Genomic DNA, 26019 nt, shown 5'->3' with positions numbered 1-26019 from the left:
ACCTAATCATCTGAGACGTTTTCCTCTCTTCATACTCGAGATACCAGGATAATATTTATCACCCTTTCTCAGCCATTTACCAGTTTTCAACTGCACAATCTTGAATGTAATTATGCTTGTTTAAGTAGTTTTTTAAGTAGGATGATTTAGTAGGACATTACTACAACAGTATCTAGGAACCACAGGTCACGCCTAGCTTGTATAAACTCTAGCTTATTTAGTGGAGTCAGAGAGTCTTAAGCCTGTCATTATTAATGTTGGTGGAAGAGGATTCAGTGTTCTTGAGCAGTTTTGTATCCATAGCCTGAACTACTCACAAGTGTGGAAAAGAAGAAAGAAACCTTATGGCTGGTAAGTTAAAAACATAGCTTGTTTGCTCCAGACAGCGCTCTTCCAATAACGGTAGCTGATATTTGCTGAGGAAACAGAATAAATTACATCAAATTGTTCTTTTGGAAAACTAGCTCTTTTTTAATTAAATTATGGGTTATTGTAGTAGAATTGATCTTCTTTTCTTGATCTCATGGATCTTGAAATTCTATTTTTCTATTACTGAGAAATAGTGAAAAAAAGATTCTCTATCATACCCGTTATCTACCTATTCTATACAGCGCTTTTGCAGCCACCAAAGCAACACTGTGGGTAGTGATGTGAGCATCCAGCTGGCACATAGAAGGCCCAGACTCTAGTCCCTCTCTGATACTGAAATGATGAATGGCCTTGGACAGGTCACCTGGTGGCCTAGTGAGCCTGACTGCATGAACTTCACGATATCCAGCCCAGCAAATGTTATCATTGGATGATACAAACTCAAACTCCACATTGTTTCTGGGAACAAGGTCTCTTCTACGTTCTTGGGCCAGTTTGTGCTTCTCTTCAATCCCTGGTGTCCAAGTATGTTTTAACGTATCGTGTGTCCTTCAGATATCTCATTGTCTCAGTCGGGAAATCTGGGTGCCGCAGTAGAGCACACACTTGTCAGTGTGTCAGTGACAACTACAGTATGATTTTTCTGCTCAGCATCAAGGACCTTGTTTTCATTCCTTTTTCAGTGTTGCACTACATGGACGATCCAGCCTCTTGCTAGGACAGTAAGAAATCAGAGGCGGGAAATATTTCAAATATTTATTCTCTAATTTTTTTCCTCTGATATTGTGCTCTGCTGTAAACCAGCCAGTATCTACCAGTGAGATACATACTGAAAACAGTGAGGAGATAGGACCATTTGCAGTTCCCATCAAAGGAACTTCACACTTATGTCATTCATTCCATAAATGACCATGGAGGTATAGCAGGGAGTCCTAAGCCTGAATGCATAGGCTGTTCCTTAGAACTCCCTGTGAGAGGAGATTTCCCGTTACAGTAAGACAACCGTCCTTTAAGCTAGCTTGTCTCATTCTGTTTCTAGATGATGATGTCTATATGGCTAATGAAAAGGAGCGACAGGAGTACGTCCTGAATGACAGTGGAATCATGTTTCAGGGACTGGAAAAGTATATCCAGCAAGAGGCATGGAATAACGGACAGGTAAACGCATCACCTATTCCAGAGCTTTGAAAAAGAAGAATAGTGGAAGGATGAGGGTCTTGAAGAGACAGAATCATTATCTCATAAGAGTTCATCATTCCTCTTTCACTTTTGATTTCCTGCAACTATATATATATTTTAGATAGTCCAAATACTGAAGGAAAAAAATCTATCATTAAAAAAGAACTTAACTGCTTTCTGCGCAATTACACACAACATTTAAATGGGTCTCTAAGATGGATATGCACAAATACATGCAACCACATTTAACACACTTGAACAAACTATATATATTATATTCAGAGTTGCAACATATGCACGTTCAAGTCAGGCACAGATTGGCAGGACTAGTTTGTTTAAGAAGAGAAGAAGAAATAGGTACTTCTAGCTTACATGTACATTACTTGAGAATATGAACTGACACCGAATACACAATGTAACAGAATAATGATACACAAGGAGGTAAAGCAAATCAACAAAATACAGAAAATTTAAAGGGGCTGGCAGTCATCACATTTGGGAACACTTGTACTGAAAAGCAAGGTGATTTTGAATCATCAGACCAGATCAGCCTGATCTGAATTTGATCCAATTGCTGCACTTGAGTAAGCAGACAAAATTCTACCTAAGATTCAAGCGTTGTGTTTCATCACTCGACCAATCAGACCCATGGTATAAAGAGGGTCATTTTCTATCTATTTCCTTCTCTCCTCTTTTCTATAAATATTGTAATTCACTCATGAGAAGGATTCTTTCAGGTTAACAGTAATGATGAAAAAGGAGTGGTGCAAGGGAAGTGGAACGGAAAGTACTGCTCAGGAACCAATCCCTTGCACTGGAGTGGAAGCGTGACCGTCCTTCGAAAGTGGTACCGAGGGAGATACAAACCTGTATGATATGGCCAATGCTGGGTCTTTGCAGGAGTGATGTGCACAGGTATGCCGGAACGGAAGAAGAATACTATCAAAAAGGAAGCTTATTAGCATTCCTATAGTTTTTACCTTGGGCTGTTATTGTTGAAGCTGCTGCAGTTTTGACAGAGAAAGTAAAGAACCTATGCTCTTCATGTATGAAGGGTTATTTTCTATTTTAAACAGCCACAGGTTGTGATACTGCAGCCCGCTACTGCAAGTCATCAAACAAGGCACAAAGCTGTTTACCAAGCTGGGTTGGCAGAAAGAGCTAGGTTTGCTCCTTCCAAGCTAGGATTCAGAGAAAATCAGTGCTCTTGTAAGCCTGGCTCCTTAGGATGTAAGTTTTCTACTGTTGCGTCTAGCCTTTTTGTGACACAAAATCAAATCACAATTCTGAGGGCCTTTAAAGGGAGCTGTAAGCAAGGAGAAACATTTCATCCTAGCTGTTTCCACTTAGAGCTGCTCTGAGAGACAAGAGTCACTTCAGGGAAAACAGAAAGGGAGAATAATGCAATCAAGAGGTATATCCTAGAGACCAAGAGGAAAAAGAAGCAGGTAATAGAAGCAAACACAGGGAGAGAGAATAAGATGAAGGCTGAAAGATTAAACAAGTATGTGAATCTAACTCTTCTTAAAAAGAAAAGAACACGGCAGCTAAGAGCACCATGTGAACGGAAGTGTCATATAAGCAATTGTGTACAATGATTACATTACATCCCTGCAGCATATCTGAGGGGGAAGTTTCTCAGGGTTTCTTTTACCTCGAAAAGCATATATAATACACTGTTTTGACAAGAAAAAGATATGAGTACTTTCTAAATGTCTGCAAAATAGGTTTATAGCACTTTTACAGTATTATATATTGCAGTTCTGAGATCCTTGGGAATACCTACCCGTGTCATGACAAATTTTAACTCTGCCCATGATACGAATATAAATCTGAGTATCGATAAATACATTGACATTTCTGGAAAGACCCTATACTTGAATGAAGACAGTGTTTGGTACATATCAACATTTTCTTAATATTTTTTCCATTACATTCTCATCTGATCACAAGACTTGGATCCCAAACTCCCTCCCAATGACATGAAACGCTGTAGCAAAGAATGAAGAGAAGAGCATGTTCAGGAACACAAGATGTAGTCAGTTGCATTATTCCGAAGACTTAACAGTGGAGACACTTGGCACCACTGCTATTTAACATATAATCTTTTTTAATATGGCTTCTCATTCTGTTCTTACAATATGATAGTTTTAATGTTTCCAAAAATAATTAAGAAAAAAGAGTGACTATACTCTTACCCCCAAATCAGATCAACTTGTCCTGTGAATCCTAGCACAGAGCATTCTCAGAAGTCCATAAGCTTTAGACTCGGCTCCTCTGCTAAACACTTCTAGTTGTCTCAGTCTTTCACGACTGCTATCATTACACATCCCTTACACAATAGAGAGATGTTACTAAAGTAAAGGTAATGCATTGACTACAGCAGAGAAAAATCCTATCCCACCCCTCATCTCATTAGGAAGAACTTGCTATTTCTTTCATCTCAGCGAGGCTTTCTGTCAAAAATTATGCTTTTGACAAACAAGTGGACAGAAACTACTACACTGCACATATGCATTCTACTGTATGTACAGTGATTCATTCACTGAGCACCCTAGACCTGTGGACTGAATGGGACAAGGGTCACATGAAGTATAAAGCAATTGTGAATTGATACCTCAAGATAGTAATGTACACATGAGACCTTCAACTATACAACATATAGTTCTGGAATGTCTAGATTGAGTACTTGACTCTGCAATGTAATAATTTTTTTTAAATATTATTTTGTACATAACACTCCACCATTTCTCAGAGAACAAAACACAAAAAGCTGGTAAAGGTAGTGGTGGAAAGAGGTACTCAAGAAAGGAGAAGAGATTTGGCTTCGCCACAGAGGAATTATCATTCACTTGACTAGGATAATTTCTTGCCTTGCACCAGAAACACATCAAATGAATGAACTGGATTAGTCAGAAATTCTCTATTTTCCTTCCCTTATAGGATTTTCCATGTCTGGAATGAAAGCTGGTTCATTAGAAGAGAACTTGGCTCTTTTTATGATGGGTGGCAGGTTCTGGATGCAGCTCCCCAGGAAAGAAGCAAAGGTAAAACTGTTGTAAATACACAAAGCTGTAAGTATTCTTACTCCTAAATATTCTTACTGTAACTGAGGGATAACTCTCTTCTGTCTACTCCTTGTAGCCAACTCCTTTGGCTTTGTAATCTCATCCCGTTAGTCTGAATCTATTCTAGGGCTAACAGACCGTAGTAGCGATCAGAAGCCATAACCAACACAAGTAATCAGTTAATGCCTTGGTCCTAATTATTTTGGACTACTGCACTTTGATAAAATTTGGAAGGATGGGGTTTGGTGTTTTTACTTGGCTCCAAGTCAGAAAGTTCTTGCAATAAAATGTGGAGAATTGGCCAAATTTGCCTAAGAGACTACTTGAAAAAAGCAGCCTATGACATGTATTTTTCTACTGTACACGCACTACCTTCAAGGTTTTTACCTGACCATACCTGCTGCCAAACACTTCTTCCAGCCCTTTATCTGTATCTTACAAAACCATTGTATCCACCCTCCCAACTTAGGTCAGAGGAAGGTCCACCTCTGTTTCCTTGCATGCGTATATCACCAATCAGACAGAAAAATAAGACTGATTTTTCAGTCTAAAAGTCAGACACTTTGTAATACTTCCAGAAATGCTCAGAAAGCAGAAGATCAGAAGAGTAGGCTCAGGACATAACATATGACCAGAAGGATGTATGAAAATTCACAATTAACAGTCATACATCCTCATTCCACATAGCTGCTTAAAGTAGGTCATCATCCTCTCCTGTGAGAAAGACGTTATGGCACAGTATCTAAACGCCAGCAACGTGCCCATGCCTTGGAGAGTTTAACAAACCAAAACAGCAGCGACTTGAATGTTTCTAAGAGATAATTTGCCTCTTTCCTCCTGGCAACATCTAGCACTGCAACGGAACGCAGTCTCAATTGCCCCCAGAAATAATGTGTCAGACTGACTCCGGGATAAATTTAAATTTCTTTGATTTAAAGCCAGCAAAATTTCCAAAACACGTGAACTCCAGTTTTATGACATCATTTACGATGTTTTGCCACCCACATATATCCTTACAAGGGATTCCGAAGCTTGGCAGAACTAGTCAGCCCAGAGAGAGTGGAATGAAGATTGCAAAGAGCAAACACACATACGCACACGCACAAAAGGAAATGCAGATTTCTCCAGGCAAAGGAGGGGGGAGTATGTAACTTTGTGCCCACTAATTAAGTCTTGCAGGGGCTTGGTAAAGCCAGAGCATCCCACTCTTTTCTAAAGCCTCAGAAAAGGCCTTGACGTAGTGATTGTATTCACAAAATCTCATTCAGTCTTGCAAGAACGCAGACTATCATTACATTTAACGCACAGTATAGCCAAACCATTCAAATTCCTTAGGTATTTCTTTTAAAATACAATCCAGGAAATGAGTTGAGACACACTGTTTGTCACAAGAGCTAGACACGGTCTCATCCGAATTAACTGTTTTTAAAGGAAGCCACCTGTTCAAAGAAAAATCAGCTCTAAAGGTTGTGCAAAGGTCCAAGCTTTGCAACACTTGGGGGGGGGGGGGTGTTGTCAGGGTGTCAGTGCTCAGCAACCACACCCAGTTCAGTCTCAGTATTAAAATGAAGACCTATCTGTCTGGTGTCACATACAATAAATGCACATTCTTCCTGTGTGCCAGACGTGAGACAAGTGTTCAATTAAAATAATGATTGTTGCAGAGAAAAATGTTTAACTGCCCAAGGAAAGATTTAAATACCTTTTGCCAAACCTACAATCTTCACACAGCCCTTACTCAGAAGTCAATAGCAGTTGGTGAAGTAAAATCTGGCTAAATATCAGCATTTTCTTTACAAATATGTAGTTTAAAACTGAGAGCACACAAGAGGCTGACCCAGCCCTCGTTCCATTCTGATCACTCAAAAAAATCAAGCAAGTGCTAGCTGAAGTGACCCAGTCATATTTTCAAGACTTATCCTATAAAGTCTTGAAAGACATTAGCATCAAGGTCACTGGAATGGTGAATGTTTCTCCCCACCACACTGTTCTCTTGATCTAAGCTTCTAGGACCTTGATTCAGACAATCAATTAAATCTCTACCCTTTTACACTTTAAAAAAAAAAAAAAAAAGAAAAATCAGAAATAGCCATAGTTCGTAGTTCCAAAGCACGTGGATGTTGTGGCTGTTACCAAATTTGCATTTCTTTAGCAGTTGGTAGCTATCACACTCACGTACCAAATGTGGGGGATGCTGCTCACTATAAAATACAAAACAAAAGGCACAGTTTAAGCATTTCTTGTTGCTCAAAAGAGGCAAAGAAATTCCACCAAAGAGTAAAATTCATATCTACTTCATGGATGTGCCATGTCAGAGCTGGAAATGCTGACATCCAAATAGGGACACTTAGCTGTCCATATTTTTGATCACCGCACTCAGAAAGAGACCTAATTATTAATGATTCTACTGTAACATTTGAAGCTTCTACTTTTAAAGATAATAAGGAAAATGCAGAATTTTACAGATATATGTTTGGGCCTGTAAAACAAGAATCCCAAAAAGCTATCAAGATAACAGTAAGATGGATACTTCAAAGGATCCTATGGATCACTTTTCCTTTAGACTTCTGTGAGCATGTCAGGGACACAGTGGATACAGAAAAGTGACAACACTTATCTAGACTCTCAAAGGACTTGGATAAGGGCATTCAGAAGAAGCAATGCAAGAACTGAGTACAAAAAGGGTACAAAATCCACTCGTGACATAAAGCCATTTAAATTACTCAGGGCCAAAAAAACTATGAGGAACTTCAAGTAGGCCCAACACAGCAAAACAGATGACAGTACAACAACCAGTGAAATTCAGCTTGGTAAATGCAGAGTGGAAATGCAATTATTGCTTACACACCATGCAGAGTTTTACATCAACTGCATCAAGTGAAGACAGAGAGCTCAGCATAAAGAGACAGCTCAGCTGCGATTACAGCACCATGTGTGTTGCAATGATTCCCACTTAATGAGATGGTAGACTGGAAACACAGGAGGGGATTACTACAAAGAACATTTATAATTAACAAGTACTCTCATAGTGAAATTAAATCCTGTACAGCATGACATACTCAATCTTGAAAATCATCTAATATGAGATAATGCCTTATTTGCTAGGGTAAGGCTCAGGCACACTCTTCTGAGTCATCTTCTGTTGTGTACTGTCAGAAACAAGATATTAGACTGGATGAACCTTTGTTCTGATCCAGTCTGGCAAGCTGTACATACTTATGGTTTTGCTGAAGTTTACGGACAAGTATAGGTTTAGGCTTGGTTAATTTTGGCTGAGTGAATGTTAACTATTATTGAATCATTACAATGAAGAAGGGATTTCATGCAGATGGTCTCATGGATCTTGTGCACATGAGGTTAAACATGCAAATGCTGGTGTTAATGATACCGCAGTTTTGAATTCAGAGGTTGACATTAGCACAAGCAGAGTGCTGGTGTGGCTAAAATTATAGTTTTTCAAATGATACATATCAGAAGCATTATTTATGTGTTTTAAAAGCATGAGCAAATTATGTTGATAAGTGTACTTACAACTGTACTGTACAATGGAGTGGAATACATATTGTAATAAAGGAGAGCTTGAGCTCTCAATGTAAGTGGTAGGCTACTTGCTTAGACTGCTTGAATAAAAGGAAGCCTGAATAATAAACCTGGTACTAATCTGAGCTGGAAAGAAGAATATGAAAGAATATGAAGCATATGAAAGAAGAACCATCCTTAAAACAAGTATGTAAGACAAAATAGGTTAAAAGATTTACAAATTTGCACTTTACAGTTCAGACTAAATATATTATTCTTCTGAAGGGTCTGAACTTTGCTAGAGGATCTGAGGGCAAAACCATTGTATCTGAAGGACTGTTCACCTCCCCACCTCCTGACACAGAACATATCACTGTCAGCAGAAAGCCTTGTATTGAAGCTAGGCAACGAGTAACGGAGGAGGGGAACTTGCATATACAACTGTGGCTGTGTATGTGTATGTACAGTTACACCAGATGTACAGAAGAAATGTTACTCCAAAGTGTTGGCGTAATCACCTTTTTACCACCAAAATATAAGGAACAAAAATACTTTTATGTACGCTTTGGAAATATCTACCAGCATGTTTAAAAGTTCAGAGAGCCTATATAGAGAGATGCAAATTGTTGGTTGCCTATAGCAAAATAGCTGAACCAGTTCAAACCCAACTTTTTGACAGTGCAGTTACATTTGCAAGATAAAGAAGTGGCTACAGCATATTAGTACCATCAGTTATACAGAGAGTTTTATGGACTTGCCTTTACGGAACATGTCTTGAATCAGACATGAATGGCTTTTGAACTCACAGATGAATGAACTGACAAAAATTAAAGAAACCTAAATATGAGAACCCCATATTCCAGAGAGAAAGAGAGGCAACTCATAAGTAGATAATCTCAGCACTTCCTCCTGCTGAGCATTTTGACCTCTGTAACGCGCAATTCCTGTTTCTTTCTCTGAAATTTCAGATAGGAAATCTCAAATATCTAAGTTAGAACCGAAAATCGTCACTAGATGGAAAGGCACTAAAAGCACTTTGAGCACGGCATATAGAAGTTTCTTTTGTGTGTTAAAGACTTTCAACAAATTTATTTCTTAGCCCCTTTTTGGCGTCGTGAAAGATACAAAGGGATAATAATCAATAGTTCTCTGTTCACAGCTAACAAAATATTCACCAGTGCACCCCACTTAGCAATCACTACTTGCAGTGGCCAATTTAACCAGGAGATGGTACTATCATATACACAGCCATTACAAAGGAATGGTGATGATTATGCAAGAAAATCAGAATTTTGAAAATGATCAATTGGCTTATGTTTAGACAATTTAATACACTGAAAGAGCATGAATCAGTGATTATATACTGTTTATTTCTTTTAATAAAAATCAAGTCCAAAATGCATATTAAAATCATATATAATTGATATATAAGAATTTGTTGACAAAAATCTCACAGAATTTTTTTGGCCCATCTCCCCATTCTGCTTATATTGTTTCTTGATTTTTGCAAATCTGGTGACCTCCATGCTTACTCATAAAAATCAAAGCAATCAAAGCAAATTTATACAATTAAGGCTATGCTGTGAATTACTAAAACTAAGAGAGTCTGCATTTAGTTTAACTGACACACAGAAGCAAACAACTGTAAAATCTAATATGCAAACAATAAGAAAAATGCCAAGCTCAGTGGACCAGATTTTGCAATGGCTATCTAGTATAAGTCCAAAATCTCGTCCTGGCATGGCTACATTTACCACTGAATGCATCACTGTTTATATTAGATTACGTCCCTTTTTCCTATTTTACATGTATCTACACTGATCTCTACTTGCTGTTTTATGGCCTAGACATTCAAAATCAAAGATTCCTCTACAACTTCTTCAAAGCTGCCTCCCTCATCTTTACTACTCAGAATGATTGAGCAAGCTTTGCCACCTGATTTTTTTTAATGGGTTTCTTGAACTATTTATGAATTGTGAAAGATCATAGATTTCTGCAAAACTGCTGGTGACTCTCTCCACAGTGAAAACTGTTTATTTCTGCTGCCTCGTTTCCTATCTTTTGACCAATTATCTCTCCATGCAATGACCTTCCTTTTATTTTATGGCAACTTTAAGAGTCGCAGTGTATTTAGTCCAAGTCTCCAGTGTGATGTTTTAAAATAGTCTGCATTATGCTACAGACATTTCATCTTTTTTAGTTGTTGCTTTTAACACATTTCCTCATTTTGAGGTGGTTCCACCCAAGCTCACTCTATCTCTTGTCATGCTACAGGTCTGAGCACAAAAAAGTGTGATTTCAAGATCACAGTGAACAATAATCACCACCACACAGAAGAAATCAGCACTGAAAGGCTTGCGGTGAGGCGGGGGCAGCCATTCACCATCACTGTGAGCTTCACAGCTCCTATACACAACTACCTGCAGCAGCTGAAGAGAACCTTCCTGATAGTACAGACAGGAAACACCATTACTGTGCCTATCGCAGCTCTGGTGCTCCACCCACCTGAAGAACAGAGCTGGTGGCAAAAGCCACCTCTAGAGCCAGACAGATGTGTCCACATTCAGAAGCGAGGCAAGTGAACTTTATCTAAGCCAGCGTAGAGTCTACTGCTACTGCGACTGGCAGGCAGGGTCAAGACTAGTTATCTTTCTGGAAAAGACATTCCAGCACAGTAGCCAATGCAGGTTCACAACTCAATGATGTGAAAGGACTCACAGGGACTGTCCTCACTCCTGGCTTTTGGTTTAGGAAAGTTCTAACTTGGCTAGCCTGTTAGAAATGTTTTCTGTTACAGAGTGTTTTCTACTGAGACCCCTCAGGAGGGGAGCACCATGTGCCCCCAGCTTGTTCTACTGCAATCTGAGCATTTGGCTGTGGCTTTTGTCACAGGACACTGAATCTCAGGAGCAGCAGGTCTGCACCAGTGTGGCTCTTCCTGGTTTCTACAAAGCAATGAAGTACATGTTCCACTTTCAAACAAGGAGCGCTTGACTTGTGCTTGACTCCAGCACAAGCCTCAGGAAGATTCACTAAAGGCTAAGACAGCAGCATTAAGCTGCTAAAGAGTTAAGAGTCTCCCACATAAAAGGAGAGCTATGGCTCCAGATCTAGATATGGTCCCTGCAACCTGCAGGGGGTGGGGATGCATGTCTGGAGTAGACATAACCAGATGCCTTTGGCTGCAGGATCCCATCCATCCAAAGCAGATGGAACCCAGATTGAATTTCCCATCTCCATCCTGGGAGACCAGAAGAAGTGGAGCGCAGCGCTAGAGGAGCAGGACTCGCACTCCTGGACCATCTCTGTGAACACGCCTGCCAATGCTGCCATCGGCCAGTAGGCTCTGCTCTTACATGCCTCCAAGTCTTACTGTCTACTGGGCAACTTCACCCTTCCCTTTAATCCCTGGTGCCAAGGTATGTGATCAGCAATGAAAAGGTAGGCTGGGCTCAGTCACTTCAAATAAACAGCTTTAAGCTCCAGCACACTCCTGGGAGATGTTGAGGCTGGTTCACTTAGTGTTCCCCCCTACTCCTGCCCCGCTTCTCACAGCACCTCAGGAAAGAGGCCTAGCACAGCTCAAAGCTGCCTGCCTCAGTACTCCTGCCATACTCTTGTCAGTGCCCTGTTCTCCTGCTAAGGTAAAAACGTTTGATAACCTCAAAGCATTTCCTATAATAAAGATTTAAAGATGAGTCAAAATTATAATTGGCCTGATCAAGGCCACTGTACTCTTCTTAGGCACAGAGAAGCCAAAAGCCAAGACAGCAAAAGAGCGGGCTAGCACAACAGCCTAGGGCTGGAGGAACATTTTAGACTGGACAGACAGAGACTGCAATGAAATAGTTCTTTCCTGCCTGATTCAGAATCAGTGGCATTTTCCCTCAGATAGGGACTGCCTAAGCATAGTGAAATCTTCTGATGAACAGAGATGCAATTGCATCTGAGACCAGGAATGCTTTCTTCCTTTTTCCTCCCCTCTCCTCCATCTAGATGATGAAGGGTTCTTGGCTAATGAGGCACAGCGGCAGGAGTACATCCTAAACCAAGATGGTATCATCTATGGAGGGACTGAAAATGCAGTCTTGGCACAGCCCTGGGACTTTAGTCAGGTAAGAGGTTTGATATGCCTGTGCTCTCTTACAGCCACAAGCAGAGGAAGGGGGCAGATCTCCTGAGCGTATAGAATGCTACTCATTTCCATACAGTGGTGTTGATGAAAGAACTTGCCCTCTGCACTCATCATGTTTGTCTGAGACTTTGTGCAAGAACTGTGTATGAAGCCCCAGAACCAAGTATATGTAATTTTAGCTACCTTCTCAGACTGTCCTCTATGAAGAAAGGCATTGATCTGTATCTGGGCTTTATGTGCTTTGCCCTCAACAACAGATATAAAAGCACTTTACAGTGCTCAGTAATACTGTCTCCATTTTACAGGTAAAGTGAGGACAAGGGGATTTTCCAACTTGCCCAAGGTTATCTGGCCCAGCCAGTGATGAGGCCTGCATTCCATTCCACTTCAGCGTCAGCAGATCACAGCTTACCTCTGTGCCAACCTGGAGAATGTTTGAGAAAAGCCTGAATTCCCCTCAGTCAGGGGAGGCAGCGTCATACTAAGGCATTTCCCACCTTTCTTCAATAAAGCTATAGGTCTGCACTTAGTATGCTGTGTTCCTCCTTCAGATCTTTGCCTGGAGCTCTCCTCCACAGCCCACTTATCAGTAGAAAGGGAGAAATTATCTGCAGAGACTCCAGAGAAGAAACAGTCAGGCCAGATTTCCTGAGACGATGTGTTCTTGTTTCAGTTTGAGGAGGATATTATAGACATCTGCTTCACACTGCTGGACGTAGGTGAACGCCACCAACAAGACAAGAATCACACCCACCGCAAGAACCCTATCTATATCTGCTGCACAGTTGCTGCCATGGTAAGGACAGCAGACAGCAGCCCTGACCCTAGCAGAGAAGATCCAAATGCAGAGCAAAGGCTAGAATCTTCTCAATCCCAATTTATGGCAACCTCCTGACCAAAGAACTAAGCCTGCCCAGCACTGTTCCAAACAACACCTCCCTGCCATCTCCAGCCCCTCCTGACACTCATACAGCAAACACATAGTGCTGCTGGAGTTTCTTAGCAGTGACAGCACACTTACTAGATGAATCTCACAGGAGACTTGAACCTGTTATGCCTAGCCATGATTTTCATGCTTTGCACTAAAAAATCCTTTTAGTTTCAGCTGCCTTGGGAGTAGCTTCATCAAACAGGGTGGGGTTTACCTACTAAAAAGAGGCAGTTCCTTAATCCATCTTTCTCTCCTTCTTCCCTGAAGCTGAACTGCGATGAACTTAGAGGGATCCTGACAGAATGCAAGACAGAGGAATACTATGATGGGACACCCCCTTGCAAATGGCTGGGCAGCAGCTCCATCCTCTGGCAGTGGGTCGCATCGCAGTGCAAGCCTGTCTGTTACAGGCAGTGCTGGGTGTTTGCTGCAGTCATGTGCTCAGGTGCAGCGGTGGTTCAGAGACTTAAGCGTGTTGAGAAGAGTCTTATTTGGTCCACAGAACCTCTAGCATACACCTAAATTCCTGGATTAACAAGGATCCCACTGACACAACTTTTAATCTTTAGGTGAAAGACAGATCCTCAGTGTTTCCTCCATAATCTCCTTACTCATCAACACTCAGCATGGCTAGCTTTGGGCTAAAAGAGTGACAGTACACACCATTCAATAAATGCACCTGTGATAGTTGCCTTCTTGAAGGGGCAATGCCTCTTACAAAGCCCAGATTGCAGGCCTGGCAGCATTTCCAATAGGCCTAGTGCCAAAATGGGTTCTATATTTATCAGCAGAGATATGGCAAGGTGCACAACTGATTCATGACTCTTTCCTCTGTACAGTTCTGAGGTGCCTGGGAATTCCTACCAGGGTGGTCACGGGCTTCACATGGGCTCACAACACTAACAGCAGCCTGAGTGTGGATGAGTGTTATGATGAAGATGGGACACTGTTGACACGTGATAGGAGCACCCGTGTCTGGTGAGAAAACATGGCATGGCCCAAATAGGAGTTTGAGACAATGCCTAGGTTTAGGAAGTGGCAAAGGGAAAAAGAAAAAGGTAAACAACTGCAGGGAGATGGGTGGGAGACAGCTCAGCTGGGAGCCAGTCTACCTGATCTGTTCTTGAGAAATCCCAGCAACAAAAACTCACGAATGCCCTACTCCTAGAGGCTGTAAAGGAAGAATAATAGCCCAGTCCAACTGCAAAAACTCCATTTGTGTCAAAAACCACAGCCTTTGCCTTCCCCAACACGCACTGAGCTCTTCAGAAGGAGTATTAATTGACAGTGATTCAGCTAGAACTTTCCTGCACCTCAGGGCTCAATCCCCAGTATAAGCTGGTGATGGTGTCTCTCACAGGACCTTCCATGTTTGGAACGAATGCTGCATGGCTCGAAGGGACTTGCTACCAGAGTACAGTGGGTGGCAGGCAATGGATGCCACCTGCCAAGAGAAGAGCAAAGGTAATATCAAAAATAGGCTCGGGGAAAGGGGAATGAAATAAAGCAATTCAATATCTCTCCCTTCCCCAAGTTCCAGTGGGAAGATGCATAAAGACAGGGACTCAACTGATGGACTTCTAAGCAATTAATCATCTTTGATCTGCTGTTTGTACAGCTTGGGGAGCCCTAAGGGCTCCATCACAGCACAGCTCCCTGATGTCCTCCTAACCTAGATACTTCTACACTCCCAGTATGGGCCTACACTTATAGCATGGGCCTAGCTGGTAAGCCATTTGACTCTAACTTGACCACTTTTTCCTGTCAGGCCCATCCTTCTGTGGGCCAGCCCCTGTTCAAGCCATCAAGGAAGGAGAAACAGAAGTGGATTATGATGTCTGCTACTTCTTTGCTGCCATGAATGCCAAGTGCCAGGTCTGGATACACAAAGCAGATGACATCCTCAAGCCAGCTCTCGGTTGCATGAAGTACACTGGCAATAACATCAGCACCAAGAGTGTAGGCACTGAACACTGTGAGGGTATCACACACGACTACAAGCATCCTGAAGGTACAGGGTGGGCAAGAGGCTGAGCACATCCCCCACCAGAGTTACAAGTGAAGAGGAAGGGACAATAATGCAAGCCTATATCAGAGCATCATCCTCATCCACTTCTCATTATTTCCCCTTCCTGAATGACACAACACCTTACTCTTCCTGCCTGCAGAATGAAAGCACAGATCATACCCTCAGTTTGTGTCCTCCCTAATTACAGTAACCAGCTCTCTAGGAGGCCAGGAGAGGCCTTTTATCTACCAGGCACTTTCCTGTTTGGAAAACCTTCTTTCCTGACTTCTGCTACCGACAGAGTAAGAGTTCTTTACATTCACCTCCCAATACCCTTGTACTCCAGCTTTCTGAAAAGGAGTGCTATGCTCCCAGATATTATCCAAATCCCTCTCTCAAAAAGTAACTCCCCCTTCAGAATCTATTACTTAGGCCTGCTCTCCTCATCCAACTCTGCCATCTCATTTTAGCCTATGATATGGTGTCTCCTTGGCTGCAGTCCATCACAGGAGAACATAATACTGCTTGAACAATGAATTCTGGCAAAGCTTGCTATAGCAGCTTAAGTTATTACCACTTCCAGCTCTCACTTTTATTCTGATAGAAGTTGACATCAAACTGTTTCAAAAACCATAACAAATCTTTCCAAGTTAGAATCTTTCAGGCAAACCCAGATGTCCTGTCAGCCAAAATTCTTAAACTCCTCCAACCAGAAACACAACGGTATATCTATCTGACCTCTCAGAAACAGTTACCTACAGCACTGCCAGGATAATTCAACTCCATCCTTCTGCATTTACCTCTTTACACTAATAAGCATGAAAGAATACTAAAATGTGTGCTCCCTTTGTCACAGGTTCTCTTCAGGAAAAAGAGGTACTTGAGAAGGCTTATAAAAAGATAAAGGAAGTTGAGAAAACCAGCAGCAGCCACAAAACAGAGTCTAGCTCCATTCCTGCCCTTGAAGAGCCAGTTAACCTTTTTATCCACCTCCAATCTGAGAATTCTCTGCTACTGTGACAGAATGTCCCACTTTCCATTAAAGTGTTTAACCACAGTGGTGGAGAAAAAGCTATGCGCCTGGTACTTGGGGCCCAATCTCTACATTATAATGGTGTGCCCATTACCCAGCTTTGGAAGGAAGAGTTTCATTTCATCCTCAAAAGCAAAGAAGGTAAGGACTTTATTGGATGAATAGCTAGAAAAGTATATCTAGTCCTCTCACTCAAGGAAAAATGCACTTAGCCATCAGCTTACAAATGATTGGCTAGATAACTGGTTGTGGGTGATTCAAATCACCTTGGCAGGGGGGAGAGGAAAACAGGCTGCAGCACATGCTGTCTGAACACCTTAAAGATTTTGAATTTGCATATCCAGCTGGAAACACTTAGCTTTTAAATGGCTGCAGCTTTGAGTACGATGTTGAGCACTAAATGTTTTTCGGAGCCATGCAGACTAAGACTAGGCTGAACTTACCATCACTTGCACTGTCATCTATATTTCACTACTTTTTATTCCACCGAACACCCTGCAAGTCTTTGTGCCTTACTCACAGTACAGAAAAGAGATGGAAGAGAGCCATCTGCTAGGCTGACTGCCATACTGAGAGATGAGGACTCGTTCTAGATATACTTTGCCCAGGAAGAGATCAGCATTTGTAACCCCCCTCTCACTACTGAAGTTAGATCAATCTCGTTCTGTTACTGCAGCAGCAAGAAAACAGCTTTCATACAGCAGAAAAATTTTGCTGGGCTGAGTGGCTCTCCTCATGCTTTTTTTTTTTTTTTTTTTTTCCAAAACACTATGATACCAGTTTGGGAAGAGGTGAGTTGGGCTCCACTGTTGCATACAGTACTCCCACTTCTAGCTTGTCCATGCTTGAGTATAGGGAAATCTTGATGACTCCTAATTAATTCCCATGTCTGGAAGTCAGCGGCTGCAGTAGGAAACCACAGGAGAAGACTGTAGTTTAGAAGACAGTAACCTGGACTTTGCCTCTGCTGGCAACTGGCAGCCCAGGCCGAAACCCTCACCACAAAAAAAGCACTTCTCGCCTTTTTAATCTTAGAAGTTTCTCTTTCCTTCTCTCAGTTCCAATTCATTCCTTTCTCTCAACAGTTTCCAGAAAACATAGTACAGTACCAGCCAACCACAGCAGAGATTAGTTTCCTGAACCCTCTCAATGAACGCCTGGAGAAGTGTGTCATACTGGTTGCAGGGCGAGGGCTCATTTACAGACAGAGGAAGTACAGGTGAGTGCCAACTGACTGATCTAAAAATGATAAGTGGAAAAATAGACACAATACAAGCTAGAAACCCCAGCACAGGAAAAGCTGTCCCCCAGAATAAACAGGCAACAAGGTGGCAGGAAGATACTATGATAGCTAAAAGCCACAGGCATTCCCTTCGTTACTTACAGATAACACAGGAGATTTCAGTCACACTGAAAAAGAGAAAAGGCAGAGACTAGAATTTTAAACAGATGTTTAACACGGAAGTTGAAGCTAGTATGACATTTATGAAAGCTCTAGCTCCAAAGTCCTAGAAAGCAGAAGGAAGTCCCCTGCCAACATAAAGCATAACAAGAAAGTGCCACAAAACTAAGAACTGGGCAGAAATGCACATTAAATAAGACAGTTACAGGCCACTAAACCATACAATCTAGAAATTATTTTCTGTTTCTCTAACCACTTGAACATCTGTGAAATAAACCATACTGTGACATGCATTTCCACCCGTTACCCGCCAGCAATAAGAACAGTCCCTGGCTATAGTTTTAACAATCTCTTCCGTTTCTCTGCTGGAGAACCAGGCAAACCTGACTTAGCCAAGAGTCACCAAAAGAGACATGCTCTTCTCCACGTGAAAAAGTAACATTTCTCTCAAGAAACTGCATTAGGACAAAGTAACCCTATATGCCTCCATGAGGAGTTCAACCTTCCTGCCATAACTCCCTTCCAAACTGCTGTCAGATCAGAATTTCAGTGTGGTAGCTTAAATCACAACTTTTTTTTTTTTTTTTGGCATCACACCCATGTCTAGCAACGAAGATCTACAATTGCACTATCATCTCCCCTCCTTGCTTTTCAGATTGGGCTCTGTGGAGCCTACAAGCACTCAACAGCTGCATATCCCGTTTACCTCCACCCAAGTAGGGCCCAGAAGACTCACTGCACATCTGGACTGCGTTCAACTCCAGAACCTGAAGAGCTACAAAAGTATCAACATTATGGCTGCCTGACACCCAACTCAGAACAGGTCCTGCTGTCCCCTTTTCAAAAGGGTGGTCACAATCTGTACCATGAGCTTAAGGTAGGCTCTCTCCATAGAAGAAACATACTAGAATGTAGGCAAGCATAGATTTTAACAGTTTGATTAAAGTTATGCTTAAAACCATGTTTGACTTTAATTATTTGTACAAACTCAACTCTCTCCCATCTGCTGTTATGCCTGCTCTCAGGTCTCATAAGCTGAACCTTACTCTGACAAAGATGGGCAAAACGTTCAAGCAGACACTGTTTCTCATCATGCATACTTGCTGAACCCACCACAGCGTAGTCAATTCTTTTCCTACCCATGGCAGAAGGATAACAGAACTTTAAGGTGATGACAGATGTTGCATTTTTCTAGAGATGCACTTACCCCTACTGGTCCTTGAAGTAGGTGAAGCAGTAAATAATACTTTCTGCTGCTTTCTCAGGGAATAGAAAAGAGGAAGATCATTCACTCTTCCCTACGCTTTGAAAGGAAGCAGGAACACTGCTGCATTTATTTTAATGGTTCATTTGGTGGTTTGCAAAAGGAGCAAGAGTCTTTCCTTCTGTGTACATCCTGCCACATGAAAACAGATAAAGCCACCCAAGCAAATCTAACAATATTTTATTGCTCTCTGTTTCCCCATGGTAGCTGTAACATCTGAAGAATGGGGCACATTCACAGCATTAAGATGCAGCACTGCGTCACGCCAGGAGTCCAAGCAAAAGTAACAGCTTTTGCAATAGCAAAGGGTGACTTCCCCCTTGGGAAACTTAGGAAAGTTCTGCCAAGTGACAGTAAAGTTCTCCCCTAAAAGAACTGTCCTCATCATTCTCCTATAGCTAGAGAATGGCCAGATAGATTCACTGGGAAAGCATATGCCAGAGCCAGTGGCAGCAACACATGTTGACATAGGAGAGCTAAAGTTCACCCTGTGTAAAGTTCTTGATTTTGTCCATGTTGTGCTCTACTGCACCAGTGAGAAATTGCACCCAGCCTTCCTCCGAGGGCGGACATACGTGGCTTGTCCTGCAAAAGTGGAGGAAATAAAAACATTAGGAAAGTCTCCAGGTGCCTTGTACCTGTGCACCTGTAGACTGGAGAAACCACCACACCACATGGCTATTGCAAAGTGCTGCATTACAACAGCAATAAAACAATACTGCTGTAGCCCCACAGAGTGCTTTGAGCAAGGAAGAAGCCACGTCCACGTCTCTAATCCCAAACTCTGACTCTCTTGTCTTCAACAGGACTACTTTTATTCCTACCATCCTCTTCCTATTCCCATCCCTTTGCTTCTAGATAATGTTCCAAAATACAAGCATTTACTATTTAGAAATGAGTCATCCTTGACAAGAGGAAGAATTATATCAGCTTTCACACCAGGGAACACACACTTGCAAACCGTAACTCATACTCACTTTGTAATCTCTAAGACTTTCTTTAATACTGACGCCAATTTAGCAGCCTAGAAAGAAAGAGAAGGGAAATTAAGTGAACCGTACACGGGAAGAAGGGGCCCAGCAGTATTGGAAAAGAAAAAGGCGTGTAGGAACGCTCAAAACAGCCAAGAACGAGTAAAACTGCCGCAGAGCCTGATGCAGGAAGAAACTAACATTGCCATGTTGGGAGTCTCTCCCAACCTACTGCTGGCTAGGACAAGTGAAAACAAAGACTTTTAAAAATATATATATATATATTAAAATGCTTTCTTCTTAAAAAGATAAGCTTGTGAGAAATTGGCAATTGGAATTAAGACATGAAGTTATAAGTGACTGTTTGCAATCTGATAATCTGATACGAAGCAATGCTCAATATTTTATACCAAAAGATCAATGCACTGGCTAAATGCAAGAAATGAGAACTAAGAGTCAGAATAAACAATCTCAGATATGAGAAGGTATATACAGTCAATTTAGGTTTGAAGGGACCTCTGGAGGTCATCTAGTCCAACCTCCCATTCAAAGCAAGGCCTACCTCAAAGTTTAGTCAGGTTGCTCAGAGCCTTGCCAAGTTTTGAAAATCTCCACAGATGGAGATTCCAACGCTTCTCTGAGCAACCTCTTCCAGTGCTTAATCATGCTCAGTCACTGAACATCTCTACGGATTATAACACAGAGCCAACCCTAGAGTGGCCACGCTCTTCACTGAAGAAGTTGAGAAGAGAAACACATTTCCACCTCAAGCAAGCAAAGTGTACAAGAACCGAAGGGGACTCCTTATCCCTAAGAACTTGTTACTGATACAGTAACTGACACCCACCAGACACATGATCCCTCCAATTCAATTTTTCCTACAGCCAAGCAAGTAGATTTGCATGCAGGCTACAGATACTTACATTAAGTCGCACAGCCAGCTGATTCATAGGTGGATACATGCTCAGTGCCAACTCATCAACACTAGAACAGAAAAGAGGGGAGCCACCACTGAAGAAAAGTCCCTGACAGCACAAGTCACAGATTCTTGGTCAAAGCCTACACCCACCCTAAGTGCACGTCCGGAACTGCAGGGCATGACAATGAGACATCAGTTAAACCAATGGGATGCTTTTCACTGCCTTCTCAGGCTTCTGTGCCCACGCCCAGTTTATCCCCACTTGCAACCACAGCACTACCTCAAGGTGCAGAACACGTTCTTTTCCTAATCTGCACAACTCTCAACAGCCTATGCCATAATAGTGTCTTCACACACAGCTGCTTCCACCACCAGCTCACAGAATCAACGTCATATAGGTTTCCCTAATCCACTCTCTAGACTTCAGGAAACAGAGAGACTGCTCTGGAACAGAAAGCAACAAGGTGAGAACTGCTTACCTTGGACTGATCTCATTAGCAATGTCTGCAAGGTCATCCAGCTGAGCGATCTGCTCTGAAGAGCTAGCTTTTCCATGAGCCTTCACTACACCCAAGACCTTCTTCAGGCAAGCTTTGGAAGCCTTCATTAATCCCATGCAGGGGCCAAGCAGCTTCCGGTCAGCTTCTGACCAGTAGGTATCTCTGTTGCCCCGAAAACCCAGCTCCTCATCTTCCATGATATCACTGTAGGGGTCTCGCCCTTCCACCAGAGCCTGAGAACACAGATGCATTGAAAACCCAGGGCCTAACATCCATTACGAGAGTACCCAGCAGAAAAGGGAAAATATTATCTAGAAATCATACACATAATTTATGGAGGAATCTCTCTCCCACCAGTATCTCTGTTGCCCAAATCTGTTAATCCCCATGGGATCAGTTTAAGAAGAAACAACTCCCTGCTCCAACTCAACAGAGTGAGCAGCAAGAATCTGCATTCTTACATCAGCCTAGAACCACCCACCCACATTCATGGACACGGCTTCATGAAAGCCATATAAAAGGTAGCAGGACCTGACTTAGGTTTTAAAACTCATTAAGATCCAGGCAACATAAGAACCTATCAAATTCAGTTCAAAGCCTGTCTATAAAACCATCCCTGTGTTCTATCACTGCAACCCGTCACTGCAAACTTTTCAAAGGCTTAGGGCCTTCCTTACATGTTCCATCTCTTCCAGAGCATCCTTGACCACACCTAGATATGCAGCTAGAGCTGACACAACTGCTGCCTGGTTATCTGCAAAAGTAAAAGGAGGAAAAATCTGACACCGTACTGATTTAAGTCAGTTCCCAAGAACACTCACCTAGGTTTGAGATCACTAGACCTTGAGACCACAGGATCAAGCATTTTTGCAGAGCTCAGAGCTGTGTCGCTGCCATGCAAAGAACCTGATCTCGCTGCCAAGCTCAATACACTTCAAAGAACAATAAGGTTTTGCAAAATGAGCAAGTCTCCACTGTCCTTGCTACAATATCCCTCACAAGGACTATGGATACTCCCAAGACCACATATCGTAGTTCATTTTTTTTGCATACACGGTACTCACCTTGTGGCAGGTTGGATGCTTGCTCACATGCCTCCCACACACTACCAGTTGATATAAGCTGTTCCTGAGTCAAGCTGAAACAAATCAGAGCCACTCAAAGTTGGAATAAGTAACACCGCCCTGCTAAACTGTGTTTTTCTTTTCTGCAATCACCAAGCAGCTTGTCATTGGCATCTCGCATCTGTGCAAAGCAATAGATGCTGGTTCCTATTGAGTTTAATTACTATTTGGAAAAAGGAGCAGAAACCTCCACAGAGGCCTCTCAAGGTGCCTGTGCCTACATATCTTCCAGAATCTATCCAGATCAGCAGTCTAGAGATTGCTGCCCTATGCCTAAGGCCAGTGGTCTGTAATCAGTAAAAAGAGGTTCCATAATATCTCCCAGAAAGCACAGTGTTCCGGTAACTAGCTTTAGAAAGTCAAGCAATCTTTGTGTACGACAATCCACTTCAAGGGCAAGAACCGCCCACCAGCGCAAACACTACCCCAGCACCTTCACGGGAATGCTGCTCCATGCTCCTTTCCTTGCCACAGATAGGATGAAAATCTATTCTCTCCGTACAGAAAGGTACCCCACTTGGTTACTGAGTACTGTCAGGGTCTTGAGGGGATTCTACCCTCCTAGGACTTTAGATGGCTCAGTTAAGGAGTTTATCTGGCTAAGTCCAAGGTCAGTTCTTTTACTATTAAGAGCTCTTATGAAGAAAGTTAGTGAGGCCCAGTCCCTCCTTCCCCTAGAAGATACTTTCAAGCTGAGGTTCTCTGGCTGGGCCCTGTCTGTGCTACATCATAGCTGTGTGGTGGCTATGTCTGCACCCAGTCTCATATCCCCTCGATTCCGACCCCGATCCTGACTTGACTTCCTGACTTGACCTTGGACCCAATTCACCACTGACCCAACTGGGCAATCATTGGTCTGTGTCTAACCTTGTTTACTGTTTCAGGATCTGATCCTGACCATGACTTGCCAGCTTGACTCTCCAGCTTGACCTCAAACGTACCTTGTCGCTATAGACTTGTTTGAGGATCTGAACTCTCAACTGAACGCGGCCACCTTCACCACGCCTGCTCTGCTCAATCAGATACTGTGAGACTGGGCCCTTGCTGGTGAGGGCATTGCCTCTGCCTGCCTTATAACCATGGTCGGCTCCTGGCTCCCCCCTTCCCTTTGGGAGCAGCCTGCACTTGCTGCCCCCTTGCAAGTATACTTGTAATGTTTTCTCTCTTCTTTCCGGAAAAGCACTACCTCTCCAATGGAGTATTGAGAATTGTTTCTGTGAGCTGGATCATTCCTTCCACTACCTCAGTAGTAGCATCTCGTACCATCTTCCGAAGAGTAGTACCTGGTTGAGATTGAGAAAAGAGCAACGATGTTGCAACAAAAAGACAGCAACGACAGAAAGCAACTGCCAAAGATGAACACACAGGCAGCTCCATTCATGCAGACACATGGTATAAATAAAGTTACAGGTATTTTGAAGGAAGCGATGTTTGTTCCTGAGTTTCAAAAGGACTTTGGGCAAAATCTCAACGTTTTATAAATACGAACACTCAATCAACTATACCTCTTCCTACATTATCACTCTTCCACAGCTGGAGATCCGCAGAAGTAGACAGTGGAGTGGTTCACTCACAACCATGTTGCAAGTCTATGGAATAGCTGACAATGGGACTCTCTTTGCTCATGAAAACTTGATTTCCTGTAGATGCCAGGTCTCCTACCGGGCTCTGAGATACTGGGCTTCATCATACAGTGATGAAAGAACTGGCACTGCCCTGCTGTTACCATCTCACCTTGGCCTTTAGGGAGCGAGTAGTACACTGTGGCAACTGCAAGAATCGCATTTTGGACGTCTTCACTCAGCTTCCGACAATCCTAAAAACGGATAGGCAAAAAGATTAACCAGGAAAAGTGCATTGCTGCGTTCCACTTAGAAAGTCTCACAAGCAACCATTTAAATCCAGATTACTTTGAAAAAAGACTGTAGGGAAGCACAGCAATGGCCAGCTGGCTCAAGAAACAAATACAGCACAATGGTAAGTTACGGCATTTAAGCGTTTCTGAAGTCTACAAGCACAGAACAGAGTAATTTGCTAGAGTTGCAGACTCATTGTATGCATCATGAATTTCCTCACAGTTTAGTAACAGAAAACACCCGCTAGTCTGGTGGTTACGCATCAGTGAGGAAGAAGCGGCTTAGATCACTGTTCTGAACTGGTGGTCTTTTTTCCCCTCTTTCAAGCACAGGTGTGTTAAAACTTCTCTCAATTAACAGCAAAAACACTTCCATTCTTAGTTAGACCTAAGATCCACATTGCCCAATATACTGTCTCCACCAGCAAGCAGTTGTACGTGCCAAATAATGTTAAAGAAAGGAATATAAGAATACTTCTATTTGGTATACCCCTCCCAAATTCCAGAAATTAGCTCTTTAGACAATTTTTGAACTGGATTAATACATTCTGCAACCTATAGTCCACGCAAATGTGCCCTGTTTACATTAAATCCAACGACTCTATTTTAGTCTAGCCAGTCAGGAGATATCTGAAACTTATCATATGCACTGCAATTTCACACTCTGTGGGGGCTTTCACACACCTCTGCAGAAGGCAGTGGAGGCCTTGAGAATGCAAGACTCAGCTTCGTAGCTTCCTGTGATGTTGCTTTGAATGTCTGACCTAAGAATGATCCAATGGGAAAAAGACATTTATCAGGATCTTAAGTAAAAGATGAAAAAACAGAGCAGCTAGATGAGCAACGTCCTCTCTGATGCTGCTTTGCCCTAACATCTACTCTCTGATTACTGTCTCTCACTTCTAAATATGACAAGAATGTAAGCTACAGCAGAGGAAAAAAAATCCACATTGCAGCTGTGTCACACTAAACTGTCCATTCTACTTTTTTACTTAGCTGGTTCTGAAATCCATTATCACATTTTGTCACCTAGCCCATGCTACCTTTACCAGGACACGCCAGGAAGCTTTAACAGAGACCAAAGCCTTTAAAAAGCTCGGTCATGACGATCACTCCATACTGCCCACTGCTTTGTCAATGACACCAGGAAATCGAGGACGAGGGCAGGAGCCTTGACTGGAGACTTTCCTGGTGACCTCTCTTGCAACTCATAGCCGTGCCATGTAACAGCACCACGATGTCCCAGCTCTGCCACTGACACCACCCACAAAAACTGCTAAACGTGTCTGCCCAGTGCCTGCCCCTGCCCAGCCCAGCTCTGTCCCCCATGGTGGCCTGGCCCTGCTCCAGCCCCGGCCCCGCTCTGCTCCGCGCAGCAGCCCGACCCAGCGCCGCCCTAGCCCGGCCCGCTCCGTACCGAGCGCGTCCCAGAAGCGCGGCGGCTCGAACGGCTCGCGGCCCTCGCCCGGTTCGCCCTCTGCAAAGGCAGAAAGAGACCTCAGCCAGGCCAGAGGCGGCGCGGCCCCGGCCCCGGCCCCGGCCCCGGCCCCCACCTCGGACCCGCGCCAGCACCGCGCGCAGCGCGCCCCGCAGGTCCCGCAGCGGCTCCCGCGCCTGCCGGGGCCCCGGGCCCGCCGGCTCCATGGCGGCGGAGCGGCCAGCGACGCTCCCTCACGGCCGTCACATCCGCTTCCGGGTAGCGACGCGGGAAGGGCGGTGCCGGCGGGGGCCGCGCCCCGCGC

The 26019-nt window shown here is 43.1% G+C and overlaps 2 protein-coding genes across 3 annotated transcripts; one reads left to right on the top strand and one right to left on the bottom strand.

The window, feature by feature from the left end:
• The first annotated feature begins 344 nt into the window (after positions 1-344).
• On the top strand, positions 345-18553 carry EPB42 (erythrocyte membrane protein band 4.2). The gene is given in 17 exon segments (XM_068912505.1): positions 345-351; positions 1409-1527; positions 2286-2395; positions 4492-4595; positions 10368-10592; positions 11321-11554; positions 12132-12250; positions 12944-13066; positions 13469-13646; positions 14041-14179; positions 14562-14665; positions 14970-15212; positions 16066-16383; positions 16730-16792; positions 16795-16889; positions 17328-17461; positions 18300-18553. Coding segments are annotated over 17 exon segments (2466 nt in total). The 3' UTR covers positions 18451-18553.
• A 518-nt stretch (positions 18554-19071) lies between these two features.
• CCNDBP1 (cyclin D1 binding protein 1) lies at positions 19072-25973 on the bottom strand. 2 transcript variants are annotated; one of them, XM_068912966.1, is made up of 11 exons: positions 25831-25973; positions 25695-25754; positions 24962-25041; positions 24157-24238; positions 23609-23705; positions 22363-22436; positions 21976-22052; positions 21278-21531; positions 20803-20863; positions 19886-19932; positions 19072-19493 (listed from the first exon to the last, which is right to left on the bottom strand). In XM_068912966.1, exons 1-11 carry the CDS (start codon positions 25919-25921, stop codon positions 19385-19387), a joined length of 1032 nt encoding a protein of 343 aa, XP_068769067.1. In that variant the 5' UTR covers positions 25922-25973; the 3' UTR covers positions 19072-19384. The 2 variants fall into 2 exon arrangements, with proteins under 2 accessions (XP_068769067.1, XP_068769068.1); XM_068912967.1 differs by lacking the exon at positions 25695-25754 and having other exon boundaries at positions 25831-25970.
• Between the last annotated feature and the right edge of the window lie 46 nt (positions 25974-26019).

The sequence above is a fragment of the Struthio camelus genome, chromosome 18 (genome assembly GCF_040807025.1).
Source record: "Struthio camelus isolate bStrCam1 chromosome 18, bStrCam1.hap1, whole genome shotgun sequence".
Lineage (NCBI taxonomy): Eukaryota > Metazoa > Chordata > Aves > Struthioniformes > Struthionidae > Struthio > Struthio camelus.
Note: the sequence above shows the minus strand (reverse complement) of the source record. Positions and strands in the feature narration are given on the sequence as shown.

Excerpts from the sequence above, each read along its gene's own strand:
- CCNDBP1 (XM_068912966.1), bottom strand. The coding sequence starts at position 25,921 with ATGGAGCCGGCGGGCCCGGGGCCCCGGCAGGCGCGGGAGCCGCTGCGG. Across the intron at positions 22,437-23,608 it reads CTCAATACTCCATTGGAGAG|CTTGACTCAGGAACAGCTTA; the intron begins GTAGTGCTTTTC and ends GATTTGTTTCAG. Across the intron at positions 20,864-21,277 it reads GCTAATGAGATCAGTCCAAG|TGTTGATGAGTTGGCACTGA; the intron begins GTAAGCAGTTCT and ends TTTCTGTTCTAG.